Raw genomic sequence first — 25086 nt, forward strand, 5'->3', positions numbered from 1 at the left:
TTGGTTTTGGTTGCGAATAGATGAATCAAGGAACATTGTACAAGTGTGTAGCCGAACAAGAATCACAGAATCAAATAAGAATCAAAGAATCAAGATTGGAATCACGGAATATTAAGGAAGCATGGAGGAATCACGGAATCTGGCTAGAATCTAGAATCTTAGCAGAATCTAGAATCTTGATTCCAGATTCCTTGATTCGGAATGTCGTACACGATTCCTCAAAGTGACGGACCCCTCGCAAGCCCTGCATGCCACGTGATCCAGCCAACAGCTCCCTACACTAACTATTACCGTTAACCTCAACAAGTTTTTATAAGCGCCTCCCATTGATAACCTCAACCTAGTCATTGTTACCGATAATTAATAAATACATTATCGCTGTACTTATGTGAATCATAATTATGAACTTACGCTACTACACTTAGTAACCAAAATTTTGCAACTTTCGAAAACGTAAAAAAAACTCCGAAGAAAATTTACTTTAAAAAAAATATATATATATATATATATATATATATATTTTTAAGTTGTATTATTTCTATACTGTTGCATTAAATTGATATAAAAAATTATTATTTTTGGATAACTGTCCTTGAATAGTATACGCGAAGCGAAATATACATGTATTGCGTAATATTTTCATACCTTTTTTCGAGAGCGTATAATACCGCGAAATCGCTTTTTTATTTTAAAAGTCGTAAATAGTTTTTTTTTCACGAAGGGTTAATTCAAAGGGTGTTCACCCAACTAGCACATTATGATGGCGGCCAAGCTCTTAAATAATATTAAGGCACAGCGTGATGTGAGAAATGGGGAGAGAAAATTTCCTATTAAACATAGTCTCGCGCGAAGTAGTAAAACCAGCTTAGTTTATACGTAATATTTCGCTCTTGATGGCTTTTAAAATATAGTATTATTTTGAAGACTTTATAATGTACTGTTTTCTATTTAATGAGAGGAAATTATTATCATTAAAATCGTATTACCGTTTCAGGGGCGTTTATTCTCAAACACAATTAAAAAGAAACTCGGCGCTGTTGGTTACTTTCAAACATTTTTAGACCACGAAAAATATACGCAAATTATTTTTGTTTGTTTTGCCAGTTTGTTCAACAATAATTATAATAATAATGAAAATGATTTTATGCAAATGTCAAAGTGTGGGAATCGTATATGCTCAGAAAGGAAAGATGGTTTCGTGGATAGATGACCCGAAGGAAATATCCCCGAGGAATAGAAACTGTAACTTCCACGAGGCGATAATAATGCCAAGGTTTGTCCCGGATCTCAATTAAATAGACAACGCGTAACAAAATTACTTCAAAGTAGAACACATATCTTTATTTTATAAAATGTGCTTTATATAACGTGACCACTGAATTTACTGTGGTATTTATTGGCATGCTCCAACATTTCGTGTGTTAATGGTAATTTAGTGAAAAAATACCTCTAGTACAACAAAATATGTCAAGCTACATCAATAAGGGTGTAAAAGATTGATATTTTCATTCTGTTTTGCTCAATACGAAAATGTTTAGATTAATAATTGGAGCTAAGCCTCAATTACCAAAACCAGCTGTTTTTAAAAAATTGACCAAAAAAGCATTTTTATGACCAACACGTTGGGGTAAGGTTTTCTCCATTGACATGGAACAACCCGGTTTTCGACTCTTGTTGGCCAAGAATGTTTTGCAAAAAGATTTCGCGTGGGGAAACCTTTCGCCTGCTACCGGAGAAGTTTCTTGTAATGTAAAAGACCCAAACTAAATACATAATGAAAAGTAACGTAAAAAGAACGTAGACTCGTAAAATGTAATTTGAAAAAGTCATTGTTAAAATCATCATCATTTCAATCAGGGCTGGACATAAGGATATTTTTTTAGTAGTCAGTCTGACAAGTGAACCTCCTATCTTAATTTATTTTAGTAGTCCCTGACTAGTGGCGGTAAAAATGGGTGTATAAAAACAAGAAGGACAAACAACATTATGCTTTACCCGTCAGAATTAAAATAGGAATGTATTATCACTTGAGTTACATGACTTTGGCCGATCACAATTTTTTATTTCAAAATGGGATCGATGAATGATGAATTTATGATACGCCATATTCGCCATTATTTATGAATATTAAGGTAAATTTTTCACTAGTCAAGGGTTAATTTGTAACTTAATAAGGACTTTATTAAGTTACAAATTAACCCTCGTATAGAGCATTTAGTTTTTATAGTGGAATATTCGTCGCTATTGGGTGTTTAAGGAGATGAATGGATCGTTTAAAGCGGTTTATTTTTAGCCCGGCTTCAAAGGCAACTCACCGCGGCTGCCACTGAACTTTCTGGCTTAAGATCGACTTTTCTTTAAATATTATAATATACTTCGCTATTTCTGTATACTCTTTTAAAATCAAATAATACTTCTTAGTTTCGTAAAACTAAATTAAACGTCCAGGTTGTATCGCGCGTATCGTATGGAATTCGGTTTAATCTTTCGTAGTCTTAATTACTTTTTTAACAAAACAGCTAGGTGTAAAGTCGACAGAAGTCAAGATTTGCATCGAGAATATTCGAAAAAAAAAGTGAAATCGTACGACTGATCAGCTCCCCGAATATCCGCAGTGAGCGTGTCAGGTCGGTGGCATCAGGCCAATTCGAAACGAAAAAAAACCCTTCTGGAATTCTATTTTTGAAAGTATTCGGATTGCTTTAAAATATTGCGGCCGAGACATTTTTTTGAAATGGAAACTATCGGGCGCAGCCGGGTTTCGTCGCGAGCCAGTATTCGCTTTCTCGACTACGGACTAGTTGCGAGCTTTACGCGATTTGGCGTGAAATCGGTACGTCGGTTAACTCCCTTAATACTTCCGTAGCGCGACGTCAAATTCGAAGTTGGCCGTTGACCAGACGGGTGTTGAGAAGACTCAACCAATATGGCGACCCGCGCGTTCAATCGAACGCGAAAGGTTGATTCGCGATCGTAAACACGTGTCGATTTAAATCAACGCCGCCTCAACATCATCAGTAACACTTTTCGCGGATACTACTAAATATATAATTGCACCTATATTTATATATATATATATACGTACAAATTCCAAGACGTTCTTTTCAGCGGGATATCTTTTAGTTGGAGAAACGCAAAAAAAAGAGAGAAAAGTTGGCAAAAACTCGGAACGGGCGTCAACAAGCGCGGAAAAGACGGCGGATCATTAGCGGCGACGAAAAAGAATTCGAAGGAGGCCGCCGCCGCCACTGCCACTATCTTCTCAATCTTCTCTAACAGTCATAATAGCCTGGCCGGAATGAAAGAAAACAGCGACGATCCACCGGAATGGGATGGACTCTACGCGCGCCCATTGAAACATTTTCTCTTTCTTAGATCGGAACGGCTCACTTTTTATATAAGGAGCGCCAAAAATGTGAAACAATTGGGGCTCTCACTTTCTAGGATGGTTTTTCCTTTTCGAAAATTCTCACAGCTTCTAATTCCCTACAAATATATAGATAGAGAGACGGAGCCCTCTGGAACACCCGGATTCAAAGCACTACGAGTATCAATCTATTACCGTTAATTCCTTGTTTATCGCCAAAGACGTCATGTGGTTCCCAGACCTTCTGAATTTACTTTAACCGACTGTTCTCACAGTTATAGTTTTTGGATATTTACGAATATTTTTAAATAATTAAAAAAGGTAGGAATTCTTTTTACAAACAAATCCGGCAAGCGTTACACTAAACAGTAGCTAGCGAAGTAAATTTTCGATATAGACTCCATCGTAAAAGTGATCAACACTCGCAGAAACTGCCCGAACATTGTAATTTTCGGATGGATTGGTCTAGAAGACTCACTTACGAGGAACAAAAACGAATAGGACGCGTAGATTAAGGTGGTGTGGTGGTGTAGCTAGCACTTTCGCCTCGCAGCATGAGAAGCGGGGTTCGATGTCGGTTTGAGGCACTGGGTGAAAACTCGTAACAACTCCTTACGCGTTGAGTTTGCAAGCTCTCTCTACAATGGTTAAAGGAGTTTTTCACCAAGTTCTTTGGTTTCCCCATTTCCATAAAAACTTGTAGAGGTTAAACTTGTAATATTTCCGAGCAATTCAGTTAAAACGCTCTCACTTGTAGAGGTAATAGTAAGGGTAGGAATCTGTTGGCTCGCGTGGGATGAAGGGCTTGCCACCATCAAAGCATTGTAACCCGGCCACCTGATTTAAAGGCATTTAAAATTGCTAGGTGACTTGGGCCTAGGCCCTAGGGTGATGCGTTGGGTATAAGCCAAGCTGATTATTATTATTAGACAGAGAAATGTGATTCAAGGATTTAAGAAATCTGTGTAAAAGTCGTGTAGCTCCTCCTTTTTCGTATGACCAATAATATTTTTTTCAGAAATTTCCGGCCCTATTTCAACCAGGAATACAGAGTTTTCGGCCATTTAACGAGATATCATAAAGGGCATCCAGAGTTGGAGAACTGATACATGCTGATGTCTGTGGACCGATGAAAGTTCTAAAGCTGTCGGCGTAAAATAGTAAAATTCAAACGCAGGTGTGGTCTTTTAAAGTGAATTGCGTACTCGTTGGAAAGAAATTGTCATTAACGAATGTGTACTATTAAGAAGGTAAATTGGATATGTAGAGACTTCAGGGCGCAATCAAAGAATATGTGTAGGTTTTACTATGACCTTCATACGCACGTTGTTCTAAAGTGTGGTAATGGACAGGTGAAGTCACTCCTCGAAAACGTGTAGAAGGATTTTGTAGGAGTGTCGATTTACAAGCTCCCCGTTGAGATATTCGGGGGGTGGCTTCACCTCTCTAATAATAGGTGTTTAGGTGATTGATTTTGCATTTAGGCGTATTAGCCCTTTCAGTTAACCAATAGCCACCTAGTGTCCAATGTGAGAAATTCACTTAATAATTGGGTTTTCGTCTGCTAAGCAGACGCTTTGTGTTTTAAAACACAAACGTGGACGGAAATCCAGCACTTAATGAACTTTTCACTTTAGTCGCTACATAGCGCTATGTAAAACGAACAGACTCATTTGCGAACGTGAACTTCTAGTAGACTCGATATTTTTTAGGTGTTTGCGTGTTTTGTTAAAACGTGATTACTAACGCGAGATTTACCCAAAATGTATTAGAAAATGAGTAGATATCCTTTCTTTGCTGTACAGTTTTTGGTATGATTCTGTTTCATACTCTTTGAAAAATTAAAATTAAAATTTATATGTACATATAAAAATATTTTGTTATATTTTGTAGAAATAGATGACTTCGTATAATAATGTTTTTAAATTTATTAATAAGCTTCTTCGTCATTTGGCTAAGATCAAAGTGTAGTATCCTATCCTTTACGCTGTTAACCATATCTCGCCACTTTCACCTTTAAAATTGTATCTATCTACTGGAAATTAGGGATAGAAACGTGTCCGTTACAAAATTCGATTCTTCTTTACGTGCCTCAAACGTTTTTAAACTATCGTATAGCGTTTAATAGTGGCATCGTTTCGGTTCAAAATCTTCCGTCCAATATTCGAGAGCTGGTTATTTATTTTAAATTTTTCGCGAAACGTTGTAAAGGCGAAATCAATAAAAATAAATCCTTGAAAGTTTGGAAAGTGGGATAATATCGGATAAAGAGATTATACATTTCCTTCTTCTATTGGGCGGGTTAAGAAAGGGACGAAGAAAAAGCGGCGCCAATGATTTATTGATCAATAAAGCTAAGTGAAAAGACTGACGCAATCGAAATAACATTTTAGTCCCAATCGCAATTACCCTTTATTTTAAAAGATTCTTTACTCGGAAGCGATGGCTTGAGCAAATTATTGGGTTTAGCGCTAAAAAGCAACTTTGCCCCGATACTAAAATTCCATCGATACATCAAACAATTTGCGATACAACGTTTTATTAGACAGGTTAGGCCCGCGCGGAGGAAGAATGTGAAGGGTAAACAGTCCGTGCCGAGGGGTCGGACGCTCAGAAGTAAATGTACGGGTTTAGGAAATCCAGTCGATTTTCAATGGATTTGTCGATTTTTCCATAATCTCACGGTTTTGTTAAAGGGAGCGGGAACTAAATCGCAAAATCGTCCGCGAACATACTGGGCGCTACGACTTATTTTGGACGTAACTAGCGCCAATCGGTCCTAGCTTCTGTTAAACATGGTGGCAGAAATGTGGAATTTGTTCATGCTCCCTTTTAAAAATACATGGATTTTTAGTTTTAGGTGATTTTGTTGATTTTTCTCCTGTATTTTGTGAATTTGTGGATTATTCTCTTGAAGTTTTAGGATTTAACGATTTTTCCCCGGATTTGTGGGTTTTTCCGAAATTCAACTGTATTTTTTTTTAAATCCACGGATTTGTGTTTTTTTTTGGCGGATTTTGTGGAATTACAAAAAAAATTCAGGATTTATAAAAAAAATCCATGTAAGATTTTTTAACGGGTTTTCGATTTTTCGAAGTATTTGTGGATTTTGTCGATGAGTTTGTGGTTTTGCCGCTAGAGCTATTTTCACGATCTTTAAAGTTGAGACCAAATGTACGACCGTATCACACAGATTTAGAGCCCAAAATGTTCGCTCGACCAGACAAGCTACTCTTATTTTACAGATTACTTTCTTGATTAATTGAAAAGTTGCGGACTTGCATTAATTAAATATTAAATACATTTTTTTTTAAATTTTATCGTTGATTTATTTTAACAAAATGTGTTTGCCTTTTTAAGTTACTGAATATAATAATAAATATATTGATATTCAATTTGAAAATGAATACACACCCATGTTAAAATATTAAACATAGCCTAATGTGCTTGCCTAAAAATCCAATTTCCATGAACTTAAAATCTTGTGTGTCAAATCTTTGGCGCCACCATTGTAAAAATCATGACTGGTAACTTTAAATTAATTTTACGCAGTATAGATAAACTTACTTATTTCACACCCAAATTTTTCGGATGTAATTGTCTCGGCATATTTTTCCTACGGACATCTTTGATAAGTAAGCTCAGCGGGATATCAGAATATGTACATTGAGAAACGTTAACAGAAACAAAAACAGGGACATCGTACATAGTTCTTACTTACTTCTATGTGTTCTTGCCTAGCTGATTATTATTATTACATATTATTTCAATTTGTGTGGCGTTAAATCGTACTACTTTCACGCAACAATGACGTCATAATTGAATGATTTACAAAAATCTGGTATTTTTCTTTAGTATCTATCGTTTCTTGCAAGCGAAAATATCTTTTTTAATGGTCTGAGCGTATTGTTTTTCCCTTAATTTTAGGGCTAAGCCTAAATAGTCGAATAGCTATACAGAGAACCTAACATTTTGAGGATAGATTAGCATTGATTCCTTTACGTTATCAATGCTGTATGTCACGTCGTCTGTATTTCCAATTACTATAAACAGGCAGCTGTACAGGATATCCTTAAGACTAAACATTTAGTGAAATTTATTAATGCTAAACGCTCTTTTGATTGGCAAGAAACGTTTCGGAAGAAAACCCTTCTTTTTTAATCACAGTATTTTCAAAGATTTTCGTAACTTTCTCCACATTCGCTTAAAAAAATCATCATATTTAATGATAATAACAATAATGTATTGATATATATTTTGGGAGAATGACAATGTTAAGACGATTCGGGGGCATCATGGTAGGATTTCCCCTACCGGAACGAGAAGGGGGAAGGGAAAACGTCACCGACTGGTGTTTCAATCGCGTAGAAAGATGTACGTTTTAGGGAAGCAATGATTTACCAAGTTGATTTTTAGGGTGTCGCAGCTAACTGTTCGAGGGTGAGAGGGATTGGGAGACACACTAAAAATCGTCTCAGCAAACATAATGTATAATGCATAATGCGTAATGTGTAATGCGTAAGGTGTAATGTATAATGTATACTGTTTAATTTTAAATGTATAATGTATAATGCATTGAGGGAATAAAAACAGTGGGTGCCGTCTTTAATGTGTTTAAAAATATAATAATGAATAACTTCTAACTTTTGTATGAAACTGTGAGATAGTGTTTGAATATTATGTTTTTTTTAAAGGGTTTTTTTTAATGTTGTTTTTTTTTTCGGTTTAATATTAGATATGTTAAAAAAAATTTTTACTTAATTAAATTTGTTGTTTTAATAGCAAGTGGCAGGGCTATAGGTCGCTTGAAGACTTGGCCCTCCAACAACTTATGTATAACTAAAAAAATTAATAAATTTGAATTTGAATTTGAATTTGAATGTATAATGCATAATGTATAATGCATAATGTATAATGCATAATGTATAATGCATAATGAATAATGCTTAATGTATAATACATAATATATAATGCATAATGTATAATGCATAATGCATAATACATAATGTATAATGTATAATGTATAATGCATAATGTATAATGCGTAATGTATAATGCGTAATGCGTAATGTGTAATGCGTAATACGTAATGTATAATGTATAATGTGTAATGTATAATGTATAATACATAATGTGTAATGTATAATGTATAATGCAAAATGCATAATGCGTAATGCGTAATGCGTAATGTATAATGTATAATGTGTAATGCGTAATGCGTAATGCGTAATGTATAATGCATAATGTATAATGCATAATGCATAATGTGTAATGTGTAATGTATAATGTATAATACATAATGTTTAATGTATAATGCATAATGCATAATGCGTAATGCGTAATGCGTAATGCGTAATGTATATTGTATATTGTATAATGTATAATGTATAATGTATAATGTATAATGTGTATTGTATATTGTTTATTGTATATTGTATAATGTATAATGTATAATGGATAATGTAGAATGTATAATTTATAATGTATAACGTATAATGTATAACGTATAACGTATAATAAATTGTAAGATAATAATTTAATTACGATAATAAAAATAAACGCAAAAAACGAGGAAAGCCTGCAATTGGGGAGACAAAGCCTAAATCGTGTTCTTATTTAGAGATCCGCGTTGAAAGTGATCTTCTTTCAGGCGGGCGGCGTTGTCGAAGCAGCGGGAGTATTTGGTAAGAAGCCAACATTTGCAACTCATTATTTTCATAAACTCGGTGAACGAAATGCAATTGGAAATGGTCGCCGTCCCTCCCTCCCTCTCCTTTCCGCAAATCTTTTTAAAATTCTTTTCTCTAAACGCAAACAATTTAAAAATAACCGAATTACTCGGAATAAGGAGGGGGGTCTCTATTTTAATTACCCTCTTTTAAGAGGTCGGAGCTACATTTTGGCCCCGTAAATCCGACAATGGGCCCGCGGCGGGATAGTCCATTATCACGGCGCAGTCGGTAAAGCCACTCATCCTTAAGTTAATCGGGCCTTCTCAGAGCGCGCTTTTAATTTCTCAGACCCTCGCGGAGTTCTTTTCTTGATTCTTTTCCCGGAGCGAAGCTTTTTCTCCTTCCGCTCGCGAACGCACGCGCTCCGAAGAAAAAAAATACTTTGAATGCGACGCTGAGTAATATCGAGAGTCTTCTCCGGATGCTTCCTCTGGAAAATTCCCTCCGCAAGAGGGGGCCAAAAGAGAAAACGGCCTCTTTCCGCTCCCCATTTAAGAGATGGCCGAGAACCCATCCTGCCCATTTAGATGTTATATCTACAGGTCAATTCGTGACACTCGGAGATGAAGTGCATGAGCATTAAATGTAAAGAGGGCCAACGAAATAAAGAACAGAAATAAAACGAAGAGGCTCGGGAGGGGGGGGGGGTGAACCGGGGAGAATAGAAATCAAGATTCTCGATTAAAGGGACAAAAAATAAAAGATAAGAGAAAGAGAGAGAGAGAGAGAGAGAGAGAGAGAGAGAGAGAGAGAGAGAGAGAGAGAGAGAGAGAGAGAGAAGGCTAGACTTGATAGATTTTGTTATTTAGCCAACTCAAAAACAACTAATTGTGGTTTTTCTTATTCTTGACGTACATCTAGCTCCAGCAGTTTGACGCTAAAAAAGAAAGCGCATCCGTGGAAGGATAAATTTATTCCAAGCCGCTATTTAAATTACGCAAAAATATCTTCGTGAAAATTGGGCTGAAAACGTTAGTCACGGTAGAGTAAGTCCTTTTATCGGCGTTCTCGGCTTCAACAGCGAACGTGTATGCCAGATAATAATTTAGACAGCTACAGAACAGAAAAAAAAAGTGCTAAGAAAACCAGCGCTTTTTTTAGTAATGTCTTAAGCGGAAGAAAAAAAAACTGAGGATAAAGTCGTCAAGTTTAGGAAATAACTTGAATAAGCCGGATATCCTCGACGTTTTCATAGAGTCCATATTTTTGGTTTCTTAACCTCTCCACGATACAGTCGCTGTCGATCGAATAATACGCACCAATGCTTTTCCCCTATGTTTGTTCGGAGCGGAATCGTCGGATTGAAGCGGGCGATTATAGACATGTTACTGTAGCTACGTCATCTTATACATGTACGTCACAAATCCATATATTAATTCGTAAAAAAGGTGCTCGTTTAAAGGGCTACATGTATGGGAAAATAATTACACAAACTAGACGTCGGTTAGACATAGACCTCTAGCGGAATGTTTTCGAATAAATGAAATCGATGGAAAGTGTCGACTGCTAAAAATAATCTTTAATATTAATTAAACACTTATATATTATTCAAATACCTTAAATTAATATTTTTTAATTAAAATATTTTGGTAATCATGCAAATGTTTTAAAGGTTATAGTCCTGTGAGCTCAATGGAGGATTAAACAATAGCCTAAGTACGCTTAAGCCTAGGGGTGAAGACACCCTAATAAAAGGTTAATCCTAGCAACAAGCGGGTGCTAGTTACTATGCCACTGTATATCACGAAAAACCAATTTTGAAACTATGGGAATGTAATTAATAAATTGAAAGTGTAGACGGATATAAAGAGCGTTAGTGGTACAGTTCATTGAGTATATCCTTCTTTGGGAAAAAACCACTACAGTTTAGATTTATAGTGGTCCGGTAATGGACAGGATTCGCAACTCATTAGCTTCCATTTAATCAACGACTTGAAATAACGTTGAAATAAAAAATATTACGCACTTTTTTTGGAAGCAAATTTATTTTCACGGTCTTAATTGTATTTCGTTCGACCAGCGAATTCAAAGAATAAATATTTATGGAGTGATCGGTTTTTCACCGAATATTTTTAATAAAGATAAAGGTTTTTAGGGGTTTACATTTATTTTATTTATTCTTGAAATCGAATGTCTACGAATACGTGAATTATACTGGAATTTGATAGATACAAATCAAAGTTTCAATTATTTAAAATATTAACGTCTACGGAAAATGTTCACTCTTTTTATCCACAATAATCAGCTAGACTTAACGACTTCAATGCAGTAAATTAGGTGGCAGGGCTATTTATGTGGCCAACCTATTTTCAGGGCCAAATGATACTTTATTTCAGGAATAAGGCACATTGCAAGATTGGTAGCTAGCATTTAGTATGGCGCCATCTACGGCAGTTTTTCGAAAACAGTTACTATTTTAGTTTGATAGAAACGGAAGAAAAGGAATTTCATTCTAAACATTCTTATTTGCTGTTGGTAACTAAAAAGTTCTACAGACCAGTTTTTAGCAGGAGGAACACCCCCTACGTTCAATAATTAGGAATAAAAAGATTCGGCAAATTTAATCTTGAAGGTTTTCCCGGTATACCAAAAGACGACCGTTTTCGGCAGGGTGAAAGAGACGTATGTGATGTCTCAATTATGGCTTGGCGTAAAACTCTTTTCTAATGAAACGCCATTAATTTTGAAACTGAATTATTCTTCTTGATGTTAATCCCCCGCACAGAGAATCGTGCTCCTTATTGTAAAAACATTTAAGCGCGCAACATTCAACTATTAAATTAAAAAAAAACGGATCGGTGTTGGTAACCCCTTTATTATTGTAAACGATGTAATGAGAAACTAGATCATAAATCAAAAGCCCTTCTCCTTCTCGGAGCTTTTTTTTTCATAATGGTTTATTTTTCGGCGAATGAAAAAGCCCGCATGGCCGCCGTTAGTTTTTTGGCCCGTTTAGTCACGCGGTAATTGTTGCGAAGTTGGAGATCCGCGTTCAACTTTCTCTTACTTTTACCGAGATTAGGCAGGCTGTTTAAACCGAAACGCGTAGGGAGAACATCTACTTCACGTTTATTTGTTTATTTATTTATTTATTTATTTATACCTTAATTATGTGTTAATTTATTAATTTATTAATTTTTAATTTGTTTATAATTAATTAATTATTTATTAATTTATTTATTTATTACTTTCTTAATTATTTATTAATTAATTTATTTATTTATTTATTACTTTCTTAAATATTTATTAATTTATTTACAATTAATTAATTTATTGTTTTTTTTTATTTAGGTTGCAGTCCTATTTACATTTTCTATCTCATATATAGTTTACATCACAATATTAACAACAACTCCCCCATTTCCTAGTGTACAGATTCCAGAGTTAATGAAACTTTCAAAAATTACTGTTTCATTTCTTTGGTAAAATTCCAATTCAGTTAAAATGCACAAATAGAGTTTTCGATTAAAATAATTTTTTAGACTATCGTTAACATTTAATTCTATTTTGTTCATTTTAAGTTGATAGGTATAATAAATTGCGAGTTTGGCGATACTTATTTAATTTATTTATAATTAATAAATTTATTTATAATTAATTAATTTATTTACATTAATTTATAAATTTATAATTAATTAATTAATTTATAATTAATTTGTTTACTTATAATTAATTAATTAATGTATTTAATTAATTAATGTATTTATAATTAATTAATTTATTTATATTAATAATTTATTTATAATTAATTAATTAATTTATAATTAATTATTTTTTTCTTATTTATTTATTTATTTATAATTAATTAATTTATAATTAATTAATTAATTTATAATTAATTAATTAATGTATTTATAATTAATTAATTAATGTATTTATAATTAATTAATTTATTTATAATTAATTAATTTATTTATAATTAATTAATTTATTTATAAATAATTAATTTATTTATAATTAATTAATTTATTTATTTATAATTAATTTATTTATTTATTTATAATTAATCAATTTATTTATTTATAATTAATTAATTTATTTATTTAAAATTAATTTATTTATTTATTTATTTATAATTAATTAATTTATTTATAATTAATTAATTTATTTATAATTAATTATTTTATTTATAATTTATTTATTTATAATTTATTTATTTATAATTCATTTATTTATTTATAGTTAATTAATTAATTTATACTTAATTAGATTATTTATTATTTATTTATAATTTATTTATTTATTTATAATTATTTAATTTATTTATAATTACTTAAATAATTAATTTATAATTAATAAATTAATTAATTATTAATTAATTAATAATTGGTAAATTAATTAATAATTGATTAATTAATTTATAATTAATAAATTAATTTATAATTCATTAATTAATTAATTTATAATTAATTCATTAATTTTATAATTAATTAATTTGTAATTAATTTATTTATTTATAATTATTTAATTTATTTATAATTACTTAAATAATTAATTTATAATTAAATAATTAATTAATTAATTATTTATTAATTAATAATTGATTAATTAATTTATAATTAATAAATTAATTTATAATTAATTAATTAATTAATTTATAATTAATTCATTAATTTTATAATTAATTAATTTGTAATTAATTTATTTATTTATAATAAATTTATTTATTTATAATTAATTTATTTATTTATAATTTATTTATTTATTTATAATTAATTTATTTATTTATAATTAATTCATTAATTTTATAATTAATTAATTTGTAATTAATTTATTTATTTATAATAAATTTATTTATTTATAATTAATTTATTTATTTATAATTTATTTATTTATTTATAATTAATTTATTTATTTATAATTAATTTATTTATTTATAATTAATTTATTTATTTATTTATAATTAATTTATTTATTTATAATTAATTTATTTATTTACATTAATTTATTAATTTATAATTAATTAATTAATTTATAATTAATTTATTTATTTATTTATAATTAATTAATTAATGTATTTAATTAATTAATGTATTTATAATTAATTAATTTATTTATATTAATTAATTAATTTATAATTAATTATTTTTTCTAATTTATTTATTTATTTATAAATAATTAATTTATAATTAATTAATTAATTAATTAATTAATTTATAATTAATTAATTAATGTATTTATAATTAATTTATTTATTTATAATTAATTTATTTATTTATAATTAATTAATTTATTTATAATTAATTAAATTATTTATAATTAATTTATTTATTTATAATTAATTAATTTATTTATAATTAATTAATTTATTTATAAATAATTAATTTATTTATAATTAATTAATTTATTTATTTATTTATAATTAATTTATTTATTTATTTATAATTAATCAATTTATTTATAATTAATTAATTTATTTATAATTATTCAATTTATTTATTTATAATTAATTTATTTATTTATTTATTTAAAATTAATTTATTTATTTATTTATAATTTATTTATTTATTTATAATTAATTTATTTATTTATAATTAATTTATTTATTTATTTATAATTAATTTATTTATTTATAATTAATTTATTTATTTATAATTAATTTATTTATTTACATTAATTTATTAATTTATAATTAATTAATTAATTTATAATTAATTTGTTTACTTATAATTAATTAATTAATGTATTTAATTAATTAATGTATTTATAATTAATTAATTTATTTATATTAATTAATTAATTTATAATTAATTAATTTATAATTAATTATTTTTTCTAATTTATTTATTTATTTATAAATAATTAATTTATAATTAATTAATTAATTAATTAATTAATTTATAATTAATTAATTAATTAATGTATTTATAATTAATTTATTTATTTATAATTAATTTATTTATTTATAATTAATTAATTTATTTATAATTAATTAAATTATTTATAATTAATTTATTTATTTATAATTAATTAATTTATTTATAATTAATTAATTTATTTATAAATAATTAATTTATTTATAATTAATTAATTTATTTATTTATTTATAATTAATTTATTTATTTATTTATAATTAATCAATTTATTTATAATTAATTAATTTATTTATAATTATTCAATTTATTTATTTATAATTAATTTATTTATTTATTTATTTATTTAAAATTAATTTATTTATTTATTTATTTATTTATTTATTTATTTATAATTAATTAATTTATTTATAATTAATTAATTTATTTATAATTAATTATTTAATTTATAATTTATTTATTTATAATTTATTTATTTATAATTCATTTATTTATTTATAGTTAATTAATTAATTTATACTTAATTAGATTATTTATTATTTATTTATAATTTATTTATTTATTTATAATTATTTAATTTATTTATAATTACTTAAATAATTAATTAATAATTAATTAATTAATTAATTAATTAATTATTAATTAATTAATAATTGGTAAATTAATTTATAATTGATTAATTAATTTATAATTGATTGATTAATTTATAATAAATTCATTTATAATTAATTAATTAATTTATAATTCATTAATTAATTAATTTATAATTAATTCATTAATTTTATAATTAATTCATTAATTTTATAATTAATTAATTTGTAATTAATTTATTTATTTATAATTAATTTATTTATTTATAATTAATTTATTTATTTATAATTAATTTATTTATTTATAATTAATTTATTTATTTATAATTAATTTATTTATTTATAATTATTTATTTATTTATAATTAATTTATTTATTTATAATTAATTTATTTATTTATAATTAATTTATTTATTTATAATTAATTTATTTATTTATAATTAATTTATTTATTTATAATTAATTAATTTATTTATTTATAATTAATTTATTTATTTATAATTAATTTATTTATTTATAATTAATTTATTTATTTATAATTAATTTATTTATTTATAATTAATTTATTTATTTATAATTAATTTATTTATTATTAATGTATGTAAGGATGTATGATGTATGATTTATAAATTATTTATTATGCATTATGTATTAATTTTAATTATAAATTATTTATTATTATTATATTCTTATTTTTGCAACCATATGACACTTTTACTGCAATGAGCCAGTTTCTATAATATTTGGCATGTGCGCAATTAAACTTATACCCTACGCAGCAAATTCGAACAAACGCAAACACTCCATTTGGAATGTAAGTTCCAATTGATTTATTGAATGTCAATTATTAATAACATTTGTATGAAATATACCTTGATGTATTTTTAAGAATACAGACACCAAACTGGATTACATTCTTGCGCGCTTTATCGGGCACGTGCGATTTTGATAGAAGAAGCGAAGCGACCATTAATCATCTGAGATCTTACAAAGGAAACTTTCTTTGAAAGCGTACCGCGAAGATCAAAGACGTTGAGAAGCTCAAAGTCCTAAAAGTCTTCATTGTTTTTATGTTTCTTCACTTTTTCTACACCGATTAAGGGCAATTAAAGCGGTACAAGAATCCATTTTCGATCTTAATAGGAGTATATAATATTTATATTAGATAAGTAACTACTTCCGTTATTGAATCGGAAATTGTACCTTCGCGGGCTCCGCTGCTTTTTTAAGAAAGGAAACAGAGTGTTAAAAGTAAATCATACACTAGCATTCTAAAGCTATAACATCTAAAAAAATGGTTTATAAGATAGAAATTTAGTTTTTTTTAGCTATATCTTTAGGTATAGACTATAAAGGTCTGATATTCTTTGTTGAACTGAAAATTATATTACTATGGGTCGAAGCGTTAAATTATTCGTATCGGAAAAGTGTTTTTCAGAGTGAAATCATCACAACAGACGTGATTCGTCAATGAGAAAAATGACCCTTATTTACAAAAGTCATATTACTTTGGAGAACTTTGGAGATAGAACAGGGTAAAGATAGAACTGCCTCATCTAACTCACGAATTTTTACATTTTCACGTGATACAAATGAGGAATAATTTGAGAAAAGTCACTAAAACAACAAAACAATGGTAAATCGTTTTATTAATTTCCCACATCTGCTTCTAGTAACGTCAAATAGCTTTATATTACCGACATACTTTTATGAATTATGATGGAGCTGGGTCTTTGCAAGAGAGACCTTCGCTGCAGGGATTAAACAGCCTAATATGGTTGGTTTGATTAGCTTTGTTTCAAACAAGGCTGCCTCAGTTTATGTTTAGTCCCTTTTAACCGATACAAATTGACCAATCGAAATGCAGACGACACATGAACGTGTATAATATTCCTTACCCTCGTGTATATAGAGCTTAACTACGCGCGTTACGAGATAATACATGGATGTAAGGTCAGTTCGTGTCCTTTCGTGGATTTCACAAGTTAGAGCTAATTCCTCTAGCCCTGGTAGAACGGGTATTTTAACTCCTCAGTATCTCTTTGGAAATCGTGATCGAAACCACATTAAGGCGAAGCGCGTGGTGCCGGTAATCAAGTCGCCAGCAACAGCGGCACCACTATTAAGAAGAGCGCGCACTCGCGAGTTCAGCCGGCACGATTTCACTCTACCAAAAGCGATTGGAGTCAATTCACCTCGATCATGATTCCTATAATACGCGGCAAAAGTTCGCAAAGATACGCCGGCTTTGTACACTCCAATTCTCTCCTCTGGTCATTTTCTCGTAATTAACCTTTCGGGGAGGGCGTCCCTATTAGCATTCCCGCGGCGCTCCAAGCTCGTTGAACCCTCTCACGCGCTCAGTTTCTCCGGGTGTATTCGCACAAACCCTCGTACGGACGGAAGCATTTTCATTTGGCCTCGAACAACAACGGAAATTGAGTTTATTATTTTTAAATTAAATGAACTACGTCATGGTAGTAGTCCATCAGCCTTGGGAGGCCCGAGACGAGGCTAAAACGAGGGAGTTCCTAGTGCCTTAATAAAATTCATGTTGTAGTTATTCCGCCATCTGGGTACCAACTCTGCGATTTTTGGGTAGATGGGTGCTTATGTTGTACAAAATCGTATGATAACACTTTCTGTCGCGTATTATCTAAGATGGCGGAAAATGCTACTAGTCATTTATGTATATCGCTTTTTACCAATACGGCAACGTTTGATATATTAAAAATCGGTTGTGGGGTACCTATAATTTTTATGTATATTTGGCATTAGGGCAGGACAACCACTTCACCGAATTTAACAAACGAGGAGTCGTTCTTATTCGAAGTGTTCCGACTACCTAATAAAATTCTAATAAAGTAGAAAGGTCAAGGGTGAATGATAGCAAACGTTTACCATCGTGATAATCTACTAATTTTCACTCGTAAAATGAAATTCTTGCTCTTTATTAACCCTCAAATTTCCCAGTCATCACCGCCCATGAAGTGGTTGATCTTAATTTTTCATAAAATTCTAAAGTACGCGTTTCTTCAACTTGATTATTCTTAAAGAGAAGAATGAATAGGTAGTGGTCAAACTAATAACGGATGGACTTTTGATTTTTCTGACCAAATCCGGTTTTCGTCGGTCCGCAAAAAGGGCGTCTCGCGGGTGGTCAATTCGTCTCGTTGTTTAGGCGCGTGTTCTCCCATCGAATGCTAATGAGAATGAACTTCGGTTCGGAGCTGGCAGTTTATGAAAGGCATTCGGGAATGGATGCAAGAATCCCGTGTGGGTTGAATACGAGGAACAACGAGCCTCGGAGGATAATGATATTCAGTCGAATGTAGTTAGAGCGTCGTTTCCCCGCCGTTCATTAGAAGATAATCAATTTCTCGTCGCCAAAAATGTACGCTGATATCAGTTTGTCACTTTCGCGGTTAAACATTTTAATGAAGATTTAAAACGCAATAATAGGCTCGATCCCATCTGACGCGTTCAAAATGAGAATTCTCGGCTGTGAGTGGCGCGACGGAGCCCTGCCTCAACGACAAACGGGCTCGTTAAAGTCATCTATCACGAAATATAATTTTGTTAGTTTTATAATCACATATATACGGCCGCGTCTTTTATATACGGAGACTCGATTTTAATAATAATATTCGGAACAGGTTTGATACTCGGAGATAGCGCGCTGGAGCCCGGATAAGGAGGCAAAGAAGTAATTTTACACCGAGCCACTCTTTTTCCGGGGGACAGAAAAAAAAATTGGGAGGATTTTTGCATTAAAATCGCTCGCTCGCCTTTCTTCCGAGGAGATCCGCGAATTTTAATTTTAATTTGAAAAATTGGTAGAAGGGAGGGCTGCGAGAAATGTCGGATCATCGACTGATGATCGACCATCGGAAAATGTGAGCGGAAAATTAAAAAAAAAGTTTTTTTTCCTAACCGCAAAGGCCTCGCGACTACCGCAAAGTTAAGAAAGTTTTTAATTAAAAATCAAGTTTTTCGCTTCGTTTTTTGGCCCGCTTCTTCTGGCTGTCGGTTGTTTTTTGTTGAGCTGGTCGTCTTTGAGCCGCTATATGTTATACGAAGGGATCAGTTTCCAACGAGTACCCAAATTGAGAAGGCTTCAAAATATTCGCGGTTGCCGTCGTTTCGTCGCTTGTCAATGAACGCGCCGGGTTCATTCGTGGCTTGATAGAGGCATCAATTACCCGTGGCTCGCTGCCATCTTCCACGCTAGCTGACGACAGATTTGTAGACTTTTCTCGACGTTTGCTTATTTATTCGAAGTCCACGCAGCAGATTTTAGCGCTCGGACGAGTCGTTTTACGAAAATCGAGTTGTACGTTTAAGGCGTGTCAAAACTGTTCTCTTTTCAGTGACAAATTCGAGACTGTTGAGACGCTAATAAACAGTCCCTTTAAGTAGAATTCGATGTAACACCCGACGAAGAGGAATTTAATCAACTTGTTCGTTGGGAAAATTCGACGAGAAAAGATGATTTGTCAATTGGCTTAACAATATCACTATTTCTAGTTCATTTCTGGTACAATAGACATTTTCGTAACGCGTTGCGAGAGGGAGAGTCACGTCTCCCAAAACGATTCATTATACTTCGTAGTATAACCAAGAACTTAATTCGGTTACTGAGAATTTACGAGTCTACTTTCCAGCGTGATCTACTACCTCAATCGGAAACTCTCAATTTTCCCAATTGTATCACGCAATCTAGTATCAGATGTAATAGTTAGTGTAGGGAGCTGTTGGCTCGCGTGGCATGCAGGGCTTGCCACCACCCTCCTACGCATTGTAACCCGGCCACTTGAATTAAAGGCTTCAAAAGTCCCTTGATGACTAAGGCCTATGTTTCGACCAAATGTTTGTAATTAGTTACGGAAATGTTAAATTTAAATATGAATTTAGTTCGTGCAACTTTAAAGAAAGCCGAATTTCTAGATGGACTTTCTATTTCCTTATATATTGCCAAACAGTATGATATATTATCCAACATTGTTACAATAAAAGCTATATTGAAACAAGTCCCCGACAGATGGAATTTGAATTGCGATTTTAACTCAGGCATAGGTAGAAATTATTCCTCTGTAAACTGATGGAGCTTTACGTTCTCAGTAACCTAATAAGGTTCTTGGTATATCCTTTACAACGATCTCACGTCTTACGGACTTCGTATTTAAGCTTAGTAATTCGTTACGTATTATTGATATTCAAGCTTGAAAATATTTTAATACAAACAATCAAGTTATTTTAAAGTTTTTACTTCATATTATTGGCGGGCAATATATTTACTCTAATTAGAGGTATGCATCTGTAACTTATATCAACTTGCTACTTATTTTTATCATTTATAATAGTATGCTTAATTTTATTGAGGGAAATGTAATATTTATAAGGTTTTGGTGCTATTATAAATTATAATTAATTAATTGGTTATTTTTTACGTAATTTAGCAGGTGAGGGTCTTTCCAACGGTTATTATTCATTACGAGGCGGAAAGGAATATTGAAAATGACGATTTTTGGCGTTACATAATTTGTAAACATATCCTTAAGGTTATTTTCAAGAATATGTGATATATAAATCGTTAAATACCCTAACAGAGTGTAATTTCTAGACTGAACATCATCAGGTGAAACAATTTTGTGCCTGAATTGGTTGTACACATCCGCGGTTTGAAGGAATATCTCGAACTGAAAAGTGTCTGCGAAAATGCACGTTCCATTTTTACATACTAGATTATATAAATATATTATAAACTCTTACTCTACATTTAATATTAGTTCAGAGCGATGACTTTATCCATAGGATTATATTACCGGTTATGTTGAAGAATCCGTGCCTTTGGTAGTAATGTCTTTCAAAGCCGTAAATCAGTTGCACTTCGAGATTAACAAAAATAATTTCTTTAACGACTATTTCTCAAATTAGCTTCCTATTAATTACTACTCCGCGTCTTTAACGATTTCCACTTTTGAGACCACCGTAATGGCTCTCTAATTTTCTTTTTAATTGAAAGGTTAAAGTTATTGACACGGTGCTACCCGCACGCGTCACGCTCACGTAGACGGAAAGCGACCAAAGTAAATGAGTGTTGAACCAACGCGCGATAATTTCTCAAACTACTTAATCGCTACTGCCTCTTTCTAGAAAGGAATACAGCGGGAAACGGGCCAATGTTGTATTTTAAGTCAAATCGTCAAAGCTTTCCACGTATTATCATTAGCGTTGTTCCCGAACACACGCCAACTGAATAGCGAGGACGATTCGCCGAAAGAATATTGTTTTCAGCCTGGCTGGATTTCAACTGTGGACTCTCGGTTCGATTTTTCGGTAGCATGGACGAAAAGGGTTTTCAAAACGCGTGTTCTCCCCGACTCACTTCTCTTATAATTCGTTCTCTTCCGTTTTCGGGTTCATTGTTCCAAATGTTTTTGACCTTGCTTTTATATCGAGTTAAGCTTTTTTATTGATTTCATTCGCAGTTCGAGAAAGAGATCGTGCTCGAGCCTTTTATTCCCAGAAACGCGTAGCAGGTGCTTCTTCCACTTGGCCACTTTAAGCGTCCAACTCTTCTCCTTTCCGAGTCGTTGTCCCTTCAAATTAATATTTTAACGAGAAAACGTTTCGCGCTCGAATTAGCCCGTAGTTTTATTTCTCTTTTCAATTTCGCGCGTGCCAATTCCATGTTTTCGAGTCAGCGATCAGAGTTCGTTTCTTCAAAATTAAAATTTTGGGAAAAATGGCTACCATCGTGAAATGTACCGAACAAACCCTGGCTATCAACGCTGGAATAGCTAAAATGTTATATTTTTTACAAAAAAAAAACAGTACAAAGGTAATAGAGATTTACAAGTATTAGCACGCGAAGAGTTCAGTACAGCTGTACCTCGTATGGGTTTAAGGTATGTATGCGTAGTAGAAATGTTTTTTTAATTGCGAAAACAACTCGTACGAACCATTTGGGTCGGTTTAATCGTTTATGTAAACTTACCCACGGACTATTTTAGATAATTGTGATACATTACCGTATATACTATTACGTTACTTTCGCGCTTTTATAACAATTCGCATTAAAGCGATGCAGTTGTAAATGCACGGTTACGCGATGTCCATTAACGGGATAGTTTCTCGGATAAAAGTTAGAATTAATTACGTCAATGCAATTAACTATATTTGAATCTTTCACTGTAGTATTAACTTTTATCCTTATGGAAAGTTGATTCCAAATTTCGTAAAGGATTTGAATTTTATAAATCGAATCATCAGTAAACGTTTAGGATTTGGTTCCCTTTATAATAAAGGCTGTTTAACCAAAGTAGTTTTAAGAATAATAATAATAATAATAATAATAATAATCAGCTAGGCTAATACCCAAGGCACCACCTTAGGCCTAAGTCATCAAGCGATTTTTGAAGCCATTAATCCAAGTGGCCGGGTTACAATGAGTAGGATGGTGGTGGCAAGCCCTGCATGCCACGCGAGCCAACAGCTCCCTACACTTACTATTACCGTTAACCCCAACAAGTATTTATGGAAGGGGAAACCGAAGAGGTCGGGGGAAAACCCCTTAAACCAGTGGAGAACTTGCAAACTCGACGTAGAAGTTGTTCCGTGTTTTCATATATAAAATACTCTTTGCAGGGTTACCCTTTCCAAAAGAAAGGTTACCACTAAAGGAAATGACATTAGCTTAATGATAAAACTCCTCAAACTTTCTTTTTCCACAAGTTATAAATAGCGAAAGATTTTAGGAAATATTACCTCCGAATAGTACCGGTAATGATAAGTACAAGTTCGTACGAACGTACAAAATGAAAGAAAATTGTGAAATAGAAGAAATAACGCGTTGTACTCACTAGCTTCGATTTTCCTGTGAGATCCGAATTGTTTGAGCACTTCAACGTAGAGTACCCCGTAACTGAGCAGAAGTCCCGTGCTGAGGGCTTGGGCGAAGAAGGCGCACACGCAAACGACCCAACCCCAGCCGCCTTCCGGGTAATAGTGCTGCCGGATGGTCACTCGGGGGTCCTTCTTCTTGAGAATAGAAGCGGGCACCGACGTGCTCTTGAATCTCCTGTAATCGCCTCCGTACAGGTGTCTCTCGATCTCGCCATCCGGGGGATTGCCATCCGGCGAGTCAGGTTCGTTATCGAATTCGTTGAAAGTGTCCCTTTTCACTCGACCGATGTGGTCATCCACAGATACGCACCTGCGAGCGGTACCGCCGCTGAAAGAACTCTGTTTGCTGCCCCCTTTGAATCGTCTCAGGGACACCGACCGACAGGCATCCTCCATCGACTGGGGCTTCCCCGGTTTGGGTCGGGCGCCACCATTCCTTAATCCGGCGCCGGGACTGTTGGGCGCCGAGACGCTCACTCTCTTTTTGTTTTGCGGTTCCGGAGGATCAGGCTCTGGTTCCGGAGATTTCTTACCGTTTGCGTCGCCCATGCCGTCGCGAGCGGCGTCACCATTTAACACGCGACCATCACTGCTTTTTTAACGAAGGAAAAAAGGACTCTATTCCGTAAATTTTTCGAAACCTTTTATGTTGTTGGGATACGATTGGACAAACGCGGAACGAAGAACTCGGTCGAGTAGGCGTTCTCTCGAGGTGAACCCATCATTTCGGGCAAACTTTATTTTTTCTTCGATTGTCGGCAGGAATCTGTTGAGAGCAACGTGGATGAGCCGGGAGCGCGTGCTACCTTCGTACGAGAGGGTGACGTGATCGGTACCGCGCCCGAGTGGAATTTCAGCGGCGCGACTGATCCCTTCGAAAGGCTAGTCCGGTGTGGCCGAACGCCTCCGTTCCCTCTCAGTTTTGCTTCAGCCGCTGACGACGACAGAGAGCGGAGAAGCGGGCTCGATTCTTGCTGGCGAAAAATGATCGAGTCCCTCTTCTAGTTTTCTCACATCCCCCCTCTCTCATCTTGGCTGTTAAAGACCGTGCCTCCGCTGTTATTCTCGAGTGGAACTCCTAAAACGCTCCCGGGAGGCGCACGCCGCTGTTTAAATGTCTTTTCGCTCTCCCTTTCCTCTCATTTTTTTGCGCAACACGCCGCTGTTATGATTTTAGCATCCTCCGGACCTATGGCCTTACCTCTTCCGGCGCCTAAGGACCCACCGAGCCACCACGAAGATTTAACAAATGTATACATAGAACCATAAGGTCTCCATAAGTAAAGGTCTACCATAGGGGCCCATGGTAACGGCGTTGTCCTGGAGAGAAGAAAATAACGTACGACGATAGGGCAGTAGCGACATCTTCTCTTTCAAAATTTCTACGTCTTAAATATTATCTTACATGGTACACTGTAAAAAATTAAGGTACTTTGGAGGTACGAAAATATTCCTCGTAGAATTTTTAAGAACCTTAAATGGTACGCAGAGTCTACTGGTTTTAGAAAGGTATCGAAAAATTTCCGAAAATGGTTCTATCGCAATATGCAGCATTTATTGGATCTTTTGTGGGTTTTTCCTAGAGGCCTGCGCCGATCTGATATTGGTCGGCGGCGGCGGCGGCGGCGGCTTGCGCCGATTTTCGAAAAATCGGCGGCGGCGCGATCGGCGCGTCC

General features: G+C 32.5%; 1 protein-coding gene across 1 annotated transcript in view; it reads right to left on the bottom strand.

Moving 5' to 3' along the window:
* The window catches only part of LOC149933280 (monocarboxylate transporter 10-like), a 98836-nt gene extending 74517 nt beyond the window's left edge, over positions 1-24319 (bottom strand). Inside the window, exon 1 of the mRNA XM_090155506.1 lies at positions 23368-24319. Coding sequence (XP_090011632.1) covers positions 23368-23959 — 592 coding nt within the window. The 5' untranslated portion in view covers positions 23960-24319. The remainder of the gene's footprint in view (positions 1-23367) is intronic.
* Positions 24320-25086: the final 767 nt, after the last annotated feature.

Source organism: Leiobunum rupestre, chromosome 8 (genome assembly GCF_980474605.1).
Source record: "Leiobunum rupestre chromosome 8, qqLeiRupe1.1.hap1, whole genome shotgun sequence".
Taxonomy (NCBI): Eukaryota; Metazoa; Arthropoda; class Arachnida; order Opiliones; family Sclerosomatidae; genus Leiobunum; species Leiobunum rupestre.